Here is a 17,006-nt window from a genome sequence, read left to right as displayed (position 1 = left end):
TTGTGTACTTTTGGAAATCCATGCATTACTTATTATTGTATATTTGTTCTTTAGTTGTCATTAGCTGCTGTGAGAGTAACAGTCCTTTCTTCACTACACTGTAGGGTTAGAAAATCTATGAAGTGGAAAAACAGGAACAGTCAGTAATATTTTGGAAAGTGTTTCCACTGCTAAACTTGCCAGAATTTCTGAGAAATTCTCCTTCCCTGCAATAAGTACTTGTACTGAAGAAAGTATTTTATCTCATAATCACTTACTATGTAGTTGTTCTGGTTTGGCCTTTCCCTGTGTAGTTGAGTTTTTGTCTTACCTAGTATTTAGCTGGCACTCGTAAATAATTTGATTCAATCAATTCTCCTTCCCTGATTCCACTCTGTTCACTTAGGCTGGTTTACCTACGATGTCCTCTAGATTCCTGTTGTCTTACCTCGTCTCTTGTAGTTCTGAATTCTGCCTCAACCTAATTGACATAGGTTCAGAATTTTTCTTTTGTTTCATTTTTCCAGTGTCAGAAGTATCAAAATTGAATCCTTGACATTGTTACAAAACTTATTTTTATTTTGAGTAAATGCAAAAATTCATAGGATTCCTGCTTGTTTCCCAACAGTCTCTGTTCCTCTGTTTTTCAGACAAGACTATGTTAACCCCAACAGGAAAGTTGTGCTCTGTGCTGTGCCTAATTGTATCTTCTGGTTTTTGCCCTTGTAGATGCCTTTCTGATATCTTTTTTTCTGTAAATGAATGTGCCTTTCACAATTTTCTCATCTGGATGTCTGAAAGCACTCTTCCTGGCGGGGGAACACTTTTGGATATTATTTCATTGTCCATTTACCTCTTAATTTTGTCCTTTCATTTCCCTCTGTGTTACTTTGGTTGTATTTGCTACAAGACTTCCTCCTCTTTATTTTCAAGAGTGCTTATAATCTTTTAACATGAACTATGTGTTCCTGTACTTCAGATTCTCTTCAAAGATTTCTCTCTTCCCTTCCCTTCATCTAATCTTTGATTAACTGTTGTGATTTTTCTGGACAGATTCCCAAGACTCAGTCTGGGATTTAAAATCTAGCTAGTAGTGGTCCTGAATTCCAGTTTGCAGTTCAAAATTGTCCTGTTTCACAGATGATGGGTTTTTAAACTTAATTCAGTGGGATGTGAAAGCAAGCTGAGGATGATGGAGTCCACTTTAGTTGTATAAAGCTTCTATTTAACTCTAAAATTTTTGTTCCTATAGCTGCCTTGAAAAATAAGTTTTTATACAGCTTCTGCTATCCAGAGAATCTTTTTAGTGTGGGCGATGATGTAAGAATAGCATGGTTTTCCATTCCGGTGATTCTAGCTCTAGCTCTTACTGGCTTTCATGAAACATACAGCTGTTAGTACAGTCCTGGTTCAGGTAGTGCCTGTTTTTGTGTTACAGTTCATCTTCCCTTCCTCAGATCCTGTTCTGGTAACATCGTATGTACTGTATGGGGTTTGGGTTTTGTTGTTTTGTTTTCTAAAAAAAATTGTTCATGTTTCTCTAAATATTGAGCAATGCTAGGGATATTTTTTTCTGTTCCATAAGACTACAATATTTGTCTGCAACTTTGCGAAAATTGGCTAGCTGTATCACAATACAAATTGTACTGATAGTTCTCTTTTAAAGGAATCGCTGATAAACACAATTTGAAGGAGCTGCCTTAACAGACATCACCCTGCCACTGCCACTACCCCCACCCCTCCTCAGCAAATACAGATCAAACCCATTGAGGTGTCCTCATGACAATAACTTCAAAAAAACTTGGCCAAAAGAGAAGGTGGATAAGACTGCCGAATTTAGAACATTTAAAGTTTACAAATCAAATATGTCTGCCCAAAACTAAATTGGAAGTGTTTTGTGTGTAGTCCTGGCAACGTCAAGTAAATTTCAAATTAGTGTTTTACGAGAATTTTCTTATTTTATGTCAGAAGCTGACCTTGGGTCATTAGCAGAACTCAGTAAAGATGCTTTTGGCTAAAAATCAGTGTGCACTGTTCCTCCACCAAGCCTAGCATAGTGCAGCTTAGGTTCAATAGAATACAGTATTTTGAGATGTTTTGCTTTTTGGTTAATGGAAATTGTGGTAGACAGTATGCTACTGTATTTGAATTACAGGTAGCATGGTACATCTGGGGAATATGAAAATCAATTACATTGTCTGGTGCCTTGAAAAAATCAACACGAACTGGAAAGTCTTGAAAGGTTTCATGCCTTTGGTTTTGCTATGGCAGTATAAAACTACAAAAATTACTTCTGGTATTATTTAATACAGCTCAAATTTCCTTTCTGCTTTAGGGAGAAGCAAAGTCTTTGCTATTGACACAGCTGTTAGATTAGATGCTTCAATTAAAAAGCTCTCTCTTGTTGGGTAGCAATAACAAAATATCCTGTTGAAGGAAATTTAACTTTTTTTTAATCAGGGGTGATTAAATTCTTATGATCGCGTTTGCAGATGTTTTGGGACAATTCTTACTTACATAGACATTTTAACAGTCTATCAGTTTTCACCGCATATGTATTCATATCATATTTGTGGATCTGGGTTTAATACTTTATTCTGTGTAATTAGTATTATTTGACAAAATAACCATGCTTTGTACTTTTACTGTGCACTCTGCTACTCTCTTGCTGTGAAATATGGGACTCCGTTGTGACAAACCTATTTTAACATAGTGCAGTAAAGACAATGTCATAAATTGTAAGAGTATGTGTATATTTTTTTAATAAATGAAATTAATTAAGCATTCTGGAAATAAAATTTAATTCTGTAAACACACCTTGAAAATGTATGTGGGTTGCAAAAATTTAATTTTAAAAGCAAATGTACGTCTTTGGTCCATAGTGAGAGGATTTTTCTCAATGTCTGACTTAAGCAGTGGAGGTTTTAATGAGATCTCTGGAAGCCGGGCCATCCTTTAAACTGAAGTGTTTGCCCCTTTGTTTGGAAATGATAAACTTATCTTTTGTACTTAGCTTTTGGAGTGGCTGCTCAAAAGTGCTGTTTTCTTTATTATCAGGTGTGTATTAACAGGTTGTATTTCTTAACTTCCAGTGGAGACCAGTTAAGCCTCCATGAACGTTGATGGGTTTTATCATCATCAGATATCATGTGAAGATTTAGATACATTGCCTAGGGGAAAATACTTGTAGGATTTTATTTTGTTTTCAGAGCTGTGGGTTAAATCCCTTTCTTTTAAAGGCCTTGCCATGCCAAACATAAAGCCCAAAATGAACAGGCTTTAGTCCATGAGCTTTTGACAAGAGATCTTGTATGGTAAAAAAGATCTAAAGGGGCACATGCTTTCTGTTTTAGCGCCAAGTGGCTCAGCATGGACACTTAAAAACAAGCAAAAAGAAATAATAATCCTTTCCCGCTGCATTATTTATCCAGCAAAACAGCAGTAGGATTGCTTTTGCTTTCTGAGATGATGGGGAAATGTTGTTTTCCATTTCACTGCTTTTCTTGATTTATTTTTTTTATGTTGTTTTTGCACTGGAAGGAGTAAAAAGAAAGTTACACTGCCAGCTTCATTCTTGTCCGCATCCCTGAGGATGTGAACTGTGTAGCTCTATGCAGAGAACTAAATGTGTAGTTTTGGGTTTCAGTATTGGATTAAACCTGATTCTGTGCTTTGCAAATTTTGCTCTAATGATAAGTAATGTAAGAATTTTATTGCAGTAGCACCTGGAGGTTGAGATGAGGGCTCCTGTCTTGAATTTGCAGCTCTGATATGTCAGTTACAAGACTGGGCTTTGACACTTAATGTAAATGTGCCCAATTAGTATGGAAGACTAAGCTGGAAGTAGTAGTTCTAGCAGTGGATTCTTCTGGCCAGCATGAGATAATTTGCTGATGAGACTAAATTGCATTATTGTGTGTGATGCTTTTGGGCAGAGAGCCAGGAGAAAAGCCCTCTTACTGCATAGAGGTTGTGCAGTAGCAAATTGGTTTTGCAAAGATTATGGCCGCTAGTGAGCAGACTCAGCCATTAGAACTCTTGTGTTCTGGCTGGTAGTCTGATCTCAGCATACAAGGCTTAAAGACAAGTTTCTCCCCTCACCTTTTCAAAATGAGGCAAAATGTGAGATTTACTGATGATCAGTTGTGTCTGAACAAACCTATATTGCTCTCCCCCCCCCCCCCCCCCCCCCCCCGATAAAGTGAATAGATTAGATCTGCTGTATAAGGCTTTGGCAGAACAAAGGAGTCAATGGCACTTAGTGAATATCTATTTCAGATACAGAAGAGTGTCAATACAAGGATAAAAGCAGGCTAAAGGAAACAACTGCTTGTATTTTATTGTTTTTTAAAAAGCTACCTGACACCCCCCCCAAAAAAAAAAAAAAAAAAAAAAAAAAAAAAAAAAAAAAAACCAAACTGACAACAAAACTAAATGAAAAGTTGGAGCAAGAGATGTTAACAAGGAGGTTTTCCCAAGGACTGGATTGACTCCTGACCTTGCATTGTTTTCACTAGTGACCTTGGCACTAAAAAACATTGGAATTTTCTGATGAAGATGTGTGGAGTGTTGTCAGCACATAACAATTGAGGAAGTGCATCTGCAGAACACGTGTATTTGAGGCATGTTATTAGATACAAAAAAAAAAGTAAGAGCATGCATGTCATGGCTAATAATAAGCTCCCAGGAAACAGCAGGAATTCTTATTGTCACACATGATTAGCTGGAGAGAAATGCAAATAAGAACTGAAGATGTATTGGGGAAGATATTCTATTAAGAATAAAGTGCAATTAAGGCATTGTATGAAGTCCTTCCTGCTGAGATGTCATTTGGAGCATTGCATGCAGTTCTGAGTACTGTAATCAAGAGTCATTGATTTAAGCTGGTTGAAATTCGATGAAGGGTATACTATGGGAATAAACAGCCTTTTATGAAAGGACAGTAGAGAAATATTTCAATATGAGGATAAGAACTAAGGGGGTTAGACTGGCTAGGACAAATGGATGGAATGTAAAAAGAAAAGCTCATGCACTTTGCAATGAGCTTCTGCAACAATCTCCTTAGTGAAATGGTAGAATGGGGGACTATTTTTGTGGTAAGGCGTTGTCCCATCCTAGAGGAATCATAGGAGGTGCCTGCCTTTAGGTGGACTGGACTTCAGGACTAAACGTCGTGACTCTAGAGGTTTCTTCTAGTCCTTCTAGTGTCAAATGTGCTGAAATGGTGACCATGTTTCATGATACTAGCTCACAGACATTGAGCCAGTTCCAATGGACTTCTGAGAATCCCAATCTGCTAATCAACAAGAATTGTATACACCTGAGCTTTATAATTATCTTATATAATATTCTCACTCTTGTGGGTGATGTAGTATGTATAGATTTTAAATTTTTAACGTATCTTAAAATTGTATATCTTAGAGCATTTTCCAGGCTGTGTTAATCCCTTGATGAGAGCAAAGAGTGAAATTTGGCTTTTAATAAAGAACACTATCCAGTGCTACTTTAAATAGTTTGGGAATTTAAAGCTACCTCTATAAATAAATTGATTAGATGTCGTAGTTGAGATTCCACCTTTGGGTATGTATTTGTGTATATTGTTTGGGTTATGTAATTGAAAAAAAAATTGTTATTGTGGAGATATCTTATGGGCATGTGTATGAGTAAAGGATATTTTCAGCCAAGTTCTTAGCAGTAAGCGAAAAAATGTTGGTTTCTTGTAATTTTTTTATCTAATATAATGCTGGGAGCACAGATACATTCCTATCAGTCAGCGTATTTAAATTAGTATCTCAATTCAAGTCTTTCTTTCTCAGATGGCAGAAATGGGATAATCTGCCAAATGCAGACATTTAGGTTTTTGTGAAATTGTTTTGGAGGTTATAAGAATAGTGGTGACCTTTATTTGACTTTTGCATAGTTCAGGAGATTCTTGCAAAATTTTCTTTTGTGATATTTTTGCTTCTGATTTTTGCCTTTTTTTTTTTTTTTTTGGCTGACTCTGATCTTTCAGGTTTTTTTTACCTTATTTACTTATATTCCCGCAACATACAGATAGCTAGGGTAATTGCTGTATTAATTACTGTGTGGATGACTGTTCTTGAAATATTTAAAAGGAGAAATTGGTTCTTAATCAAGCTATGTCAATAAAAGATAAATCATTCTGCAGGAAACTAAATATGGTAAATAACAAGCAAATCTTTGCAAAAAAAATAATCAACTATTTCAAAAAGTGGAAAAATTGGTAGGCTGAAATGAGTTTTCTGTTAGGCTGCTATGTCTGAAATAAAACCAGTTCATATATTCTTTGTAATTTTACAATCTTTCATTCATGTAGGAGTTTTGTTTATGTGTTTTGTTCTTTATAGTTGCCCTGTGGTCACCGGTGTAAAGAGATTTGCCATTCAGGTAGCTGTCCTCTGAACTGCAGCCAGAAGGTTAAACTCCGATGTCTCTGTAAAAGACTGAAAAAGGTAAATTTCTAAGTTACAATTTTGTTCTTTGCGCGTTCCTAGGCTTCTATGGACGGATTATCTCTGTTGTGGATTAGAATAGGTCCAGTTACTCTAGCAGAGCTATAACAGTTCACATCAGTTGAAGATCTGGGCTGCAGTATCAGAAGACCCACTGGAGAATATAAAATCCTGTTAGTTCTAAAATATGTTAGCTGCTTGACTTACCAATAGCTTTATCTTCCAGCACACTTCCAATTTTTGTAGCTCCATTGGGAGAATAATCAGATGAGCTGGGGTGATTTGAGAAGAAAAATCAGTTTTTCTGATGATATTGGGAAAGTTTATAATTGCATAAGTTGGAACAAGCACAGATGTTGTGAATCCCTAACTGGAATAATTGATTACAGTTCTCTGCAAACCTAAAAGCAAGTACAGGCATCAGCATCCTTACCTTCTAACAAAGATAAAGGACAAAGTAACATAAGAAGCTTGTTACAACCGAAGTATTATGAGAGGAAGAACAGCAATTGATGTTAAGGCTTGGCAAGTAATAATGACTTAATGAAAAAAATCATTATTTGGCTTAATTAAAGGTGCGTAAAGTATTTTTCTGGACCCAGTTAACTTCTGAGCCTTCCAATCAGGCTGCAGTTCCCCAGAGTTCTCAGCTTCTCCAAGAAATGTCTTGCAGGTGGGGTGTTCAGCAGGAGAAAGGATGACATGTACAAAACAAGTGCTTCAAACTGAAGTCTGCTTACAAATAACCACATTTTTGTATTTATTTATTTCTCTTCAATATTAAGGGGAGGAGGGGAAGAAGTGTGAGAATTTTTTCCCCCCCATGACCAGACCTTGCCCTGTCATCTCAGCCACTTAAGAGAATGTACATGAAATTACTGAGACTCTGAATGGTAGCTCGAAGGTTATCTTACTTTTTCTTAGGCAGAAAGTGAAAAAAGAGAAGAGAGGGGAATTTCAACTGGGCTACTTGGTTTATTCTTGCTTTCAGCTTAGCTTATCAGAAAGAAGAAAAAGAGAAAAGGACAAGTTAATACGTAATTACAGGTTCAAATAACATTTAATTGTTAGCTTTGCTTTCTGGGTAACCAATGTTTTACTAAATAAGAATCTTTTATAATTACTTTTATAAAGAAATAGACATAACTAATATAGGGAAGGGATTATAAAAGACTCAAATTATACTTAACAGGAAATACAGTGCAGCAAGATACAAGATGGCCAAGTTTCACTGGAATGTGATGCGTTATGCAAGGAAATGAAACGGAAAGCATCAGAGGTAATGTATCCGTTGTAGCTATAATTTCTTCTCAGTGCTTCAAGAAAAGTAGGAAAAAATGAACACGGAATTATTTTTCAAGGCAATACCAGGGAAAAATGCAACAACATAAACAGGTGTACTGTTTAATAGCAGCTACTTTTTCAGACTTGCATTTGGCTTAGTGGGGAGAATTACAGTGTTTGTAGACAGTATTAATTAACGTGGTGAAATGCTATGTTAAAACAATATTCTGTTACTCTCTTTTTTTTGTTAGAACTGTTTCTTTCTTCTTCCACTGAAAACAAGTGATCAGTGATGCTGATGATTAGTGCTGTAGGATTTGGGCAAGGTCACTTCACGGGGCATTTACATCTGCTTTTCCAGTGAAAGTCTGGTAGCCATTGAATGCTCAACCTGTCCAGCACAAGGAGTGTAATTCTGTCACACTGTTAGATACACATACAGTTGCCTGTACCAGAAGAATGGAGAGTTTGCAGCAGTTACAGTATACTTTTTAGCCTGCTCTAAATGTGAATTCTCTCTAGTTCTGCTGTTTTATGAAGTAAAGAAATTGCTGCATGCTGTCCCCCCGAGACAGAATATCAACCGCACTCTTATAAGCCTTTTACTAAAACATAAACAAAAAGAATTGGTGTATAACTTGCTTAGGTTTTTTTAGTTAAGTATTAGATGTGGTAAATGTACAAACCAAAAAATCAGTAGGTAAAGCCGACTGTCAGCTTCTGCTCAGTTTTTCAGGATTGGTTGGCAAGCTCTCAAGTACCACATAGACCAAATCCTGCAACTTTGCAAGCAGGTGGTCAAATGCTAAGACTCTTGGGATATGCCTTTAGAAAATCCCAACTGTAACAAACAGTTCCAGTAAGAGTGTGAAGATAAGTTCATAGCGCATGGAGTGCAGTAAAGCAAGGTGAATTGGCGAGAGACTGCATGAACTGGGACACAACAGCATGTCTCAGTGTGGAGCAGTGCGGTGTCAGCAGATACTAGTTCCTGTTTCTCACCACTGACTTTGTAATCCACGGGAAGGAGTGGCCTAACGTAACGAGTAAATGACTACAAGTTTCTACTATAAGCAATGCCACAGATGTACTGTATGGCATAACCTAGCTATGTGTACCTTCTTCCTCACAGAAGAGCATGGATTTGTTTGGGGTTTTTTATATGAAGTTACAAAGTTCTGTTTAAATTCTTATCAGGCACCTTTTTGTATCCTGTGTTGACTTGTCAATGACATACTAGAATGATCTCCTATTATATGCACTTTATTAGAGAATTGCAGAATGGTTTGGGTCGGAAGGGACCTTAAAGAGCATGTAGTTCCAACCCCCCTGCCATGGGCAGGGACACTTTCCACTAGGCCAGGCTGCTCAAAGCCCCATCCAGCCTGGCCTTGAACACTGCCAGGGATGGGGCATCCACAGCTGCTCTGGGCAACCGGTTCCAGTGTCTCACCACCCTCACAGTAAAGAATTTATTCCTAATATCTAATTGAAATCTGTCTTCTTTTAGCCATTGACAGTAATTTCAATTACTGTTTAATGTGTCAAGACTGGAAGAAGCCTATTAAAAACTGCAGACATTTACAAGGACAATTTAGTTTGCACAGTTGCAAAACCATCAATTTCCAAAAACAGTGTGTTAACTCTTAATAAAACTCTTGATGTTGAGCACCTGATGAGTATGCACTTCTGAGGAACTGAATGAATCTTTTACTGTACATGTTATTAAAGAAATAGTTCTAGAAATTTTTCCCATACTGTGATGGTTAAGCTTCCCTCTACCTATGTATATTATATGTATGTATCTTATACAAATATGACTACACCAGTGTAAAAAGAATCTCTTCTGCTTTTTTCCACATTTGTGGGTCACTTTTTCTTTCAGAACTGAAGTTCAGCCGTTAGATGGCAGTGAAATACCAGGAGGCTGGTTGTGTGTGTTTTTCCACACCAGACTTCCAATATCAGATGTGCGTGGCTGAAAAGGTCTTACACACTTTTCTAAAGAGAGACTCTGCCATTGTGTCATTGAGAATTAATTAATTAATGAAATTCTCAGTAATGCTTTTATCTGATACATGGTTTAGCAATTTTAAAAATTGATATGAAAACCTGCAAATAGGACTGTTCTACTCACCCTGTCCTCGGTGCACCCTGTTTGAGCTACTGTTTGAGCTACTAGCGTGGGCTACTGTGCTTTATCCTTAGTCATCAAAAGCTCTTGAACAGCAAATTGTTTGGAACATGTTCCACCTGCGCAAACCATGTTCAGTGATTGTCACTGTTAGTATGCAAATCATCCAGTTAGTACTACCAAGACTGTTTTTCATTTAAAGTTAGAGATTTTTACATTGAACTTTTCTAAGGTCTGATGATTCAGTGGCTGCAATGCTAATGGTCCAAGAGATGTATACAAGAAAGCAGACACACATACTTCCCCAGTGTGCTCTGCTCTTCCTGTTACTGCTATTAACGTAGTGATCTCTGGCTATGGGAATTTTAGAGATTGAGCTAGTGTCTTGGTGTTTAATGGTCTTTGGATTTATCTCCTGTTAGCATGCCTAATTGTTTTTCAGTCAACATAAACTTTTGGCATCTATAAATGTCCTGTAGTACTGAATTTCTAGATTTAGCCAAATGCTCCCACACAGTATTCCTGCTGTTATTAACCAGCCTCCTGGTAATTTCATTTTTGCCTTTGTTTTTATATTATGAAAAAATTATTGATGTTTTGTCCCTATTTGATATCTTCACAGTCTTTAGGATTTTGTGCCCTGGTAGTCACCTAATGAATCCTAATAATGCATCTCTTTAGATGGAAGCCACTCCATCCTGTTGTCTTTTGTACATGTTCAGGCTTTACATTCTCTTGTTACTGCAGGACCAAAACTGAATGTAGGAGCAAAGATTCAAGTGTCATGTGTTCACATACTGGCATTCCTTTCTCTGCCATTCTTTTCTTGATAATTTCTAGCATTTAATTTGCTTTCTTGAACACTACAAAACATTTATATAGAATTATTAATTGTAACTTGTGTGACTTCTTTTCATATGACTTTCTGATGGTGGAGCTTTTTTAATTACATTTTGTTTGCATTACAGCAAGAGCTTTAAAGCAGTTTGGTTATGCATTATCCAATGTATGCTGTATTCTGTACAAATGTAGAGGTTTCCTTTTGCTGTAGTAGTCAGGGAATATTTAAAGTGCTCAGAATGAAACGTGTGTAAATTACATACAGGCATTACCTTTATGTGTAAAGTGTACTGAGTTTGAGGATAAAGTTGTCGGAAACTTAGAATAACTGTCTTTAGGAATTTTCCTGGTGGTTTGTGAACAAACTATTCTTTTTAGGTTTTATATTTGCTGGTTGAGCTTGTCAAGTTGAAGTCAGAAGTTCAATTTATAACCTTGTAGCATTCATTATACATTCCATTGCAGCTATTTCTGAGGATATTTTGTCATCTCAATAAAATTAAGAGCTCACTTGATGGAGGCTTTGTTCACTTTTGCTGAGAACTGTTCTATAGGAGTAATTATGACTCTATAAGAAAACAGGTTTAGCTGCTGTTCACAACAGTTACTTATCACTTTGTATGTCTGTACAGATAAAAGAGGCAGAAGCCAAAGCTGCTATTGAAGAAGAGAAACGAAGACAACAGGTATCAGCCTTTCTTCCTCACCTGCTTCCTCCCCACCTTGTTCTTGTTAGTAGATCATTTAATTTACATGGAACTAATGCACAGTCATTCCTGTCTGCTGTTACCTTGCTCTAAGATGTATGCTGTGAATGATTTACGATGGTTAAAAGCCCACATTTTCCTAAACAATTTTCATAATTTTATGCAAAACAATAATTAATCAGTTTATACACAATCATAGTAATGTAAGATTAGTGTAGCTTATTTTTTAAATGCTGAGTACTCTTATTTTAATTGAACACTTTGTAATGTGTAAACCCCACATAATTGCTGAATGGCCTCCTTAGAGATTTAAATATTGGGCCAAGCTTGGAAGAACATGTATTTCCTGTAATTGCTCTTGTTGGTGAGCGTATGTTTTCGGCATTGTAATCCAAGAAGCTTCTGTGCCAGCTGCCTGGAGACACTAATACTAATCGTATTTCAGGCAATAACTGTAAGCTTGGTTGGTGGTAATGGCTAGGGCAGGTTTTTCATCTGGGGGCTACAGCCTTAATGCACTCCTTCCAACCAGTTCAAGTACGTATATGCCTGTGCCTGAGCGTTGGACGCCAAATCATATTCTGAGTCTATCATGTGCTTTCCAACTCTCCTTTTACTCCATTATCACAACAGTTATGTATTGGGTTGTGCTTGTGTCTTCACCTGCATGTCACGCTGTTTTTATCTGAAGAGCACTGGCTCTGCTTGGGAGACATGGGAGGCTTACTCCACAGACCCAATCCTCTTTTACCATTTTCCCAGTCTCAATAGGATAGACAATTTCTCTATGGGTCACAACTTCTGTTATGCATGCTTTGATTAATTGCCTAGAGACTTTTTGTAAAGCACTACATCTGTGAATCAATGCCCTAGCAAGGCCTGCTTTTGTTTTTCAAAGGGGAGTGCTGTCAGCTCATTGTGCAGGAGAAGCATGCAGTTATGTACCTGGTGTGCAGGGGACCAGGCACTGTTTTGTGAACATCTTCATTGTGTATTGTTACGTTCGTGCCTCAGCTGTGTACAGTACTGATCACATATTCCCTCGTACAACTCATAGACGGCTCATCTAATTATTGTTCTCTAAGTTGACCTTGGAAATGCTAGTTCTGGGACATAGGTCAGGAAGTGTTGCTTGCATAGAGATGTCTGAACCATTTTGTTAGGTGGAGGTAATCTGTAACTGATAACTACAAGCTAAGTATTGAAGTGCACTAATGGATATTTACACCTGTAAAGAACACGCTTACAATTCTAGCACTAGAAATTCAAAGTTGCTGGTGTTTGTATTGCACCAGTAGTGTGTTCATGCATTCCAGAAGGCATCCCAGTTACTAATGGTTGCTGCCTCAAAATCACTTAACTTAATAGTCCCGTTTGTAAAGTCTTGGTAATGAGGTTGTTCTGAAACTCTAGCGGATTCACTCCACCAGCACAGTGTGCGACATTAATTTTAGCTTGATACTTCAGCAGTGATTTCTCTCTGCAGTCATGCCACCGTTGCTTTCTACTTCTACATTCGCTGAAGTCTCACAGTCCAGCCAGTACCCTGGTGCAATATATGGCAACTGCTTCTGTGTACGTGTTTTGTGATGGATGCAGCTTCTGTTCAGGGATAGAAAACTTCATCTATACATAACCAAGCCTACCAAAAGGTTAATTAAGAGTGGGCACTTACATAGCACAGTAGCAAACAGTAGGACAACAGTAACTAATAAACAGGCTTTAGATTTTGCACGCAAGCACTAACCTCAGCTACTGCAGCCTTTTATCTAAAATTGATTCCCTTCTGGTTTGATCTCATAATCTGCCATCTGGTGATGCAGTTTGGAGGACATCACTATCGTAGGGTGTCAGGTCACATTAAGAGTATATATTTGTTGAGTATACTCCCTTCTGACAAAAGTTTGCATCTTGGACCGCCTTCCTGATATCATTAGTGCTTTTTATATAGACAGTTCATCTGTTCAGCTTCATGAGACCTGTTTTGATTAATACTTCATTAAATATGAATATACAAATTAGTTCTCTGGCAAGTCTGTGCATTTGTATTTTGGTATTTGCTATATCTGGTAGCAGCTTCTGCTAATATCATTTGCAGATGGGATTATTTGTTTCTTAGTGGAAAGGAAATGGCTTGGTTAGGCTTCTTGTCATGGTCCTAGCAGCCAAACTTCCTCTCTGCTTCTAACTCAGAGGCACCCTGTGAGCCCAGGGTTTTCCCAATTGCCAGAGGTGGAAAAAAGATCAGTGCTTTGATTATTTAACGATTCAGACCAAGCTCTCTTTCTGTCCCACTCTGGTGTAAAAGATTTGGTTACATTTTTGAGCGAATTGGTAATAATCAAGAGTTTAAATACTGAACATTGAGGTCTCAAATTTGAGTTGTAGTTTGAGAGTTGTATGAAAGATTTCATTTCCTTTTTTTTCTTAGAATTTTTTTTTTTAACAGCTCTTTAGAAGTTACAAAAGTCAAGCGTGCCTGCCACTCCCCTGTAAAATACAAGACCTGCAATTTCAGGATACACACTTTGTGTCTATATAGCCCCTGCTACTTGTGTTCATTTAGCTACATTTTCCCATGGAGCTGCTGCTACTTTTGCTGCAGGGAAAGTATAGAGAATAACACATGAAGGAGCAAAATTCAGTACCTGAGAAACAGTTAACTCATCATCATCTGGCATCAAATTATTTTGAGTATGCAGTTTAAATAAATGCATTTTGGTTTACTTTTAATTTGTGTATACACAAATAAGTTCTTACTCTAATTGGAAAGCTTGAGCTTGTTTAGCTTGAAAAATTAAGGTAGTTTGAAAACTGGGCACAACCATACTTTATTGTTCAGAAATCATTGAGGTGACACTTTGGGAATGATGACAGTTACATAAAATCCGTAGGTAGCTTTTCAAGGATAGTGATGGCTTCTTTCTCATTCTGTGCCCACGAACCTTTTTTCATTCTGTGTTTTGGTTTTTTTATGATGTATTTATTTTTAGCTGGGGTTTTATAAAGATCACTAGGAAAGCAATTCAGTACCTGTTACATAATTGTTGGAGCCCTGTATTTTAATTCAGATTACTGCAATTCATGAAGCACTCTGCTTTCAAAACTTAGAGATCACAAGTATATAATAACCCTAAATTTTCTTTAGTGTCTGTGTAAAAGGAAATACTGCCATGTTATCTATAAAACCTTGAAGGGAACTCTGTACTTGCCTCCAGATTCTGGATTTTGAAAAAACGTTTCATTAAAATACTTTGCTTTTCTAAAGGAGGATTAGGTAGTTGAAAGTAATCTTGTTTCAAATAGCTGGCTGTGGAACTTTATCTGAACGTTTCTCCCATATTGTCAGAGAAGTGCCAACAATTTCTGCCTTTATTAAGTACAAAGGAATAGACATCAAAACGGGTCCCTTTCTCCCGTGAACAGTGGTATGTGGCACAAGAAGGGAAGTGAGATCCACTTTGTGAAACTGACAAATGTTTGCTGTCAGTGGAGGAAAACCAGACATCAGGCAATTTTCAGTTCCAAAGGAAAATTATATTTACTGGACTACTCTGCCCATTTCCCAAAACAGTCTTATTATTGTTTCTTTAATGCACCTACCTTATTGTCTTAGTCCCTCTCTTCCTGGCAGCACTGCAGTAGTAGTCATGTAGATTTATTTCCTCTCATGGCCAGGCTTCATCTCTGTTCGCTCTCCACATTTTCGCTGCTTCAGCTCAATCTTGTGCCTGTTGCAGAGGCAGTCCCAGCTTGCTGTGCTCTGCTGCTCCCATCTCTCCACTCTCTTTCATTTCACCTAGTCTTTCTGCTCCCTAGCTCCTTGTCCCATGCTGTCTCTGGTAGCTGACATCTCTACCCAAAAATCCAGATAATCGTTGGACTTTGGTTTTAGTCTATCTCAAGTCTTCTTTAAAGCATCTTTTCTGATTTTCCAGTCAATTAGATGGCCTCTTGTTGGAACCTCATCCCAGTCTCACACTCTTTGTTCCAAGCTGCCGAATTAGTTTTATTTCAGCTTTGTACCCTAAAATAAGTTTTGTCTGTACCTTGATAACCTTTTAAAAGGATGTGGAGGGGGATGAGGAACAGGGATCAGAGGATCCTGCTGTTCATTCCAGGCATCGCCCTGAAACTGGTGTTCTGGATGGGAGCTTGGCATTCTTATTTTTCCAGTCGCTTTTCTTCATATTTGGGATTAAGGGCGTGTGCTTCCTTTTGAAGGATGCTATATACCTACTGTGGTCTATGTATGAGTGACTAAGTATTAAGTTACAACACTTAACAAATGGAAATTTTTTGTGCATATCTACGATTATAGCTATTAATCTAAAATTTAGCTGAGTGTGCAAAATATAAAGAATTGGGGGAAAGACGATAGATTATGGTTTTGTTTATTTTTAGCAGAGAGCACATCCTTATTACGGGGGAAGAGGTCTTTGAAGATTTCAGTGTATGCTCTTATATACATTATTGTAATAGTTTAAATACAAGTGCTTTTCTTTAATAGGAAAAATAATGTATTTTTAACATAATGGAAATAAAAATCTCATTTTGGCTTAACGTATTCAGGCTGAGTTAAAAATCTAATGTTGGTTGTGTTACTGGCAATGTTTTTTATAGGAAACTAAACAATGGTTTAATAGTTGGAAGCAGTGCTTTGTAACCATGGGATATAGTGCTACCACCTCATCTGCAAGAGATGCATAACTTCCGCTGGCTGCCAGTTATTTTTATAAAATGGGTTTGGGGAATGTTATTTAAAATCTGCAAGTTTTCTTGGTTTTTAATTCTGACATAAATGTCAAATGCGTCTGGTTTTCTTCATCTAGGCTGAACTGGAAGCTTTTGAAAACAGATTAAAAGGGCGAAGAAAGAATAAAAAAAGAAAGGATGAAGTAGAAGTTGAACAATCATCATGGCAAAAATACAAGAACCTCATTATGCTGCCAATGTTCGGAGTTGCTGTTGTGATGGTTGCATGGCTTATGGTCTACAACGACTGAAACAACTCAATATTTAATATACCTCAGCAGCTGGGTTTTAGGTAGCTATTATTCCTAGAATGTTAGTCTGTGTGTAACAAAACTCAATATGCATAGATTATATAGGTATACTGTTTGTCAAGAAAAATGGAGAGGAGGGAAGAGATGTCACCTTTTGTGTTATTATATCACAAAACTAATTTCAGACACTGAAAGTAATAGTAGATTTTAGTCTATGCTGAAGTGCTGATATAGTTCGTCTGACTGAGATCCGTTAACATCTCTTCTATTAATATGTTGTGTTGCTTTTCCTTGTCTCCATTTCATAATATTAAAAATAGCTTAGTATAAATACTTTATTGAATGTTTCCTGTAAAATCAATTTAGTGGTTTATTGAAGATTAGTATTCTTATGCTAGTCTTTATATTGTATTACACAATTTCTGTGCTTAATGTCAGTTTTAATTACAACAGCTAACGGGGAACTTCAGATCACTTAGATTTGAGTATTCTGGGGCCTCATGTCAGAACTTTGTTCAGAAAAAGGAAATGTGAACTGTCCTTCAAGTCAACTGTATCACAAACAATAAAATGGGCCTCCTTA

At 37.2% G+C, this 17,006-nt stretch overlaps 1 protein-coding gene across 2 annotated transcripts in view; it reads left to right on the top strand.

Annotated features, from left to right (window-relative positions):
* NFXL1 (nuclear transcription factor, X-box binding like 1) overlaps positions 1-17,006 on the top strand; it is a 47,620-nt gene extending 30,614 nt beyond the window's left edge. For both annotated transcript variants that reach the window (XM_080403967.1, XM_080403968.1), the window contains exons 19-22: positions 6,348-6,452; positions 7,645-7,731; positions 11,343-11,396; positions 16,250-17,006. In XM_080403967.1, the coding sequence (XP_080260093.1) occupies positions 6,348-6,452; positions 7,645-7,731; positions 11,343-11,396; positions 16,250-16,423 (420 nt within the window). In that variant the 3' untranslated portion in view covers positions 16,424-17,006. The remainder of the gene's footprint in view (positions 1-6,347; positions 6,453-7,644; positions 7,732-11,342; positions 11,397-16,249) is intronic.

The sequence above is a fragment of the Falco punctatus genome (assembly GCF_963210335.1).
Source record: "Falco punctatus genome assembly, chromosome: 1".
NCBI lineage: Eukaryota > Metazoa > Chordata > Aves > Falconiformes > Falconidae > Falco > Falco punctatus.
Note: the sequence above shows the minus strand (reverse complement) of the source record. Positions and strands in the feature narration are given on the sequence as shown.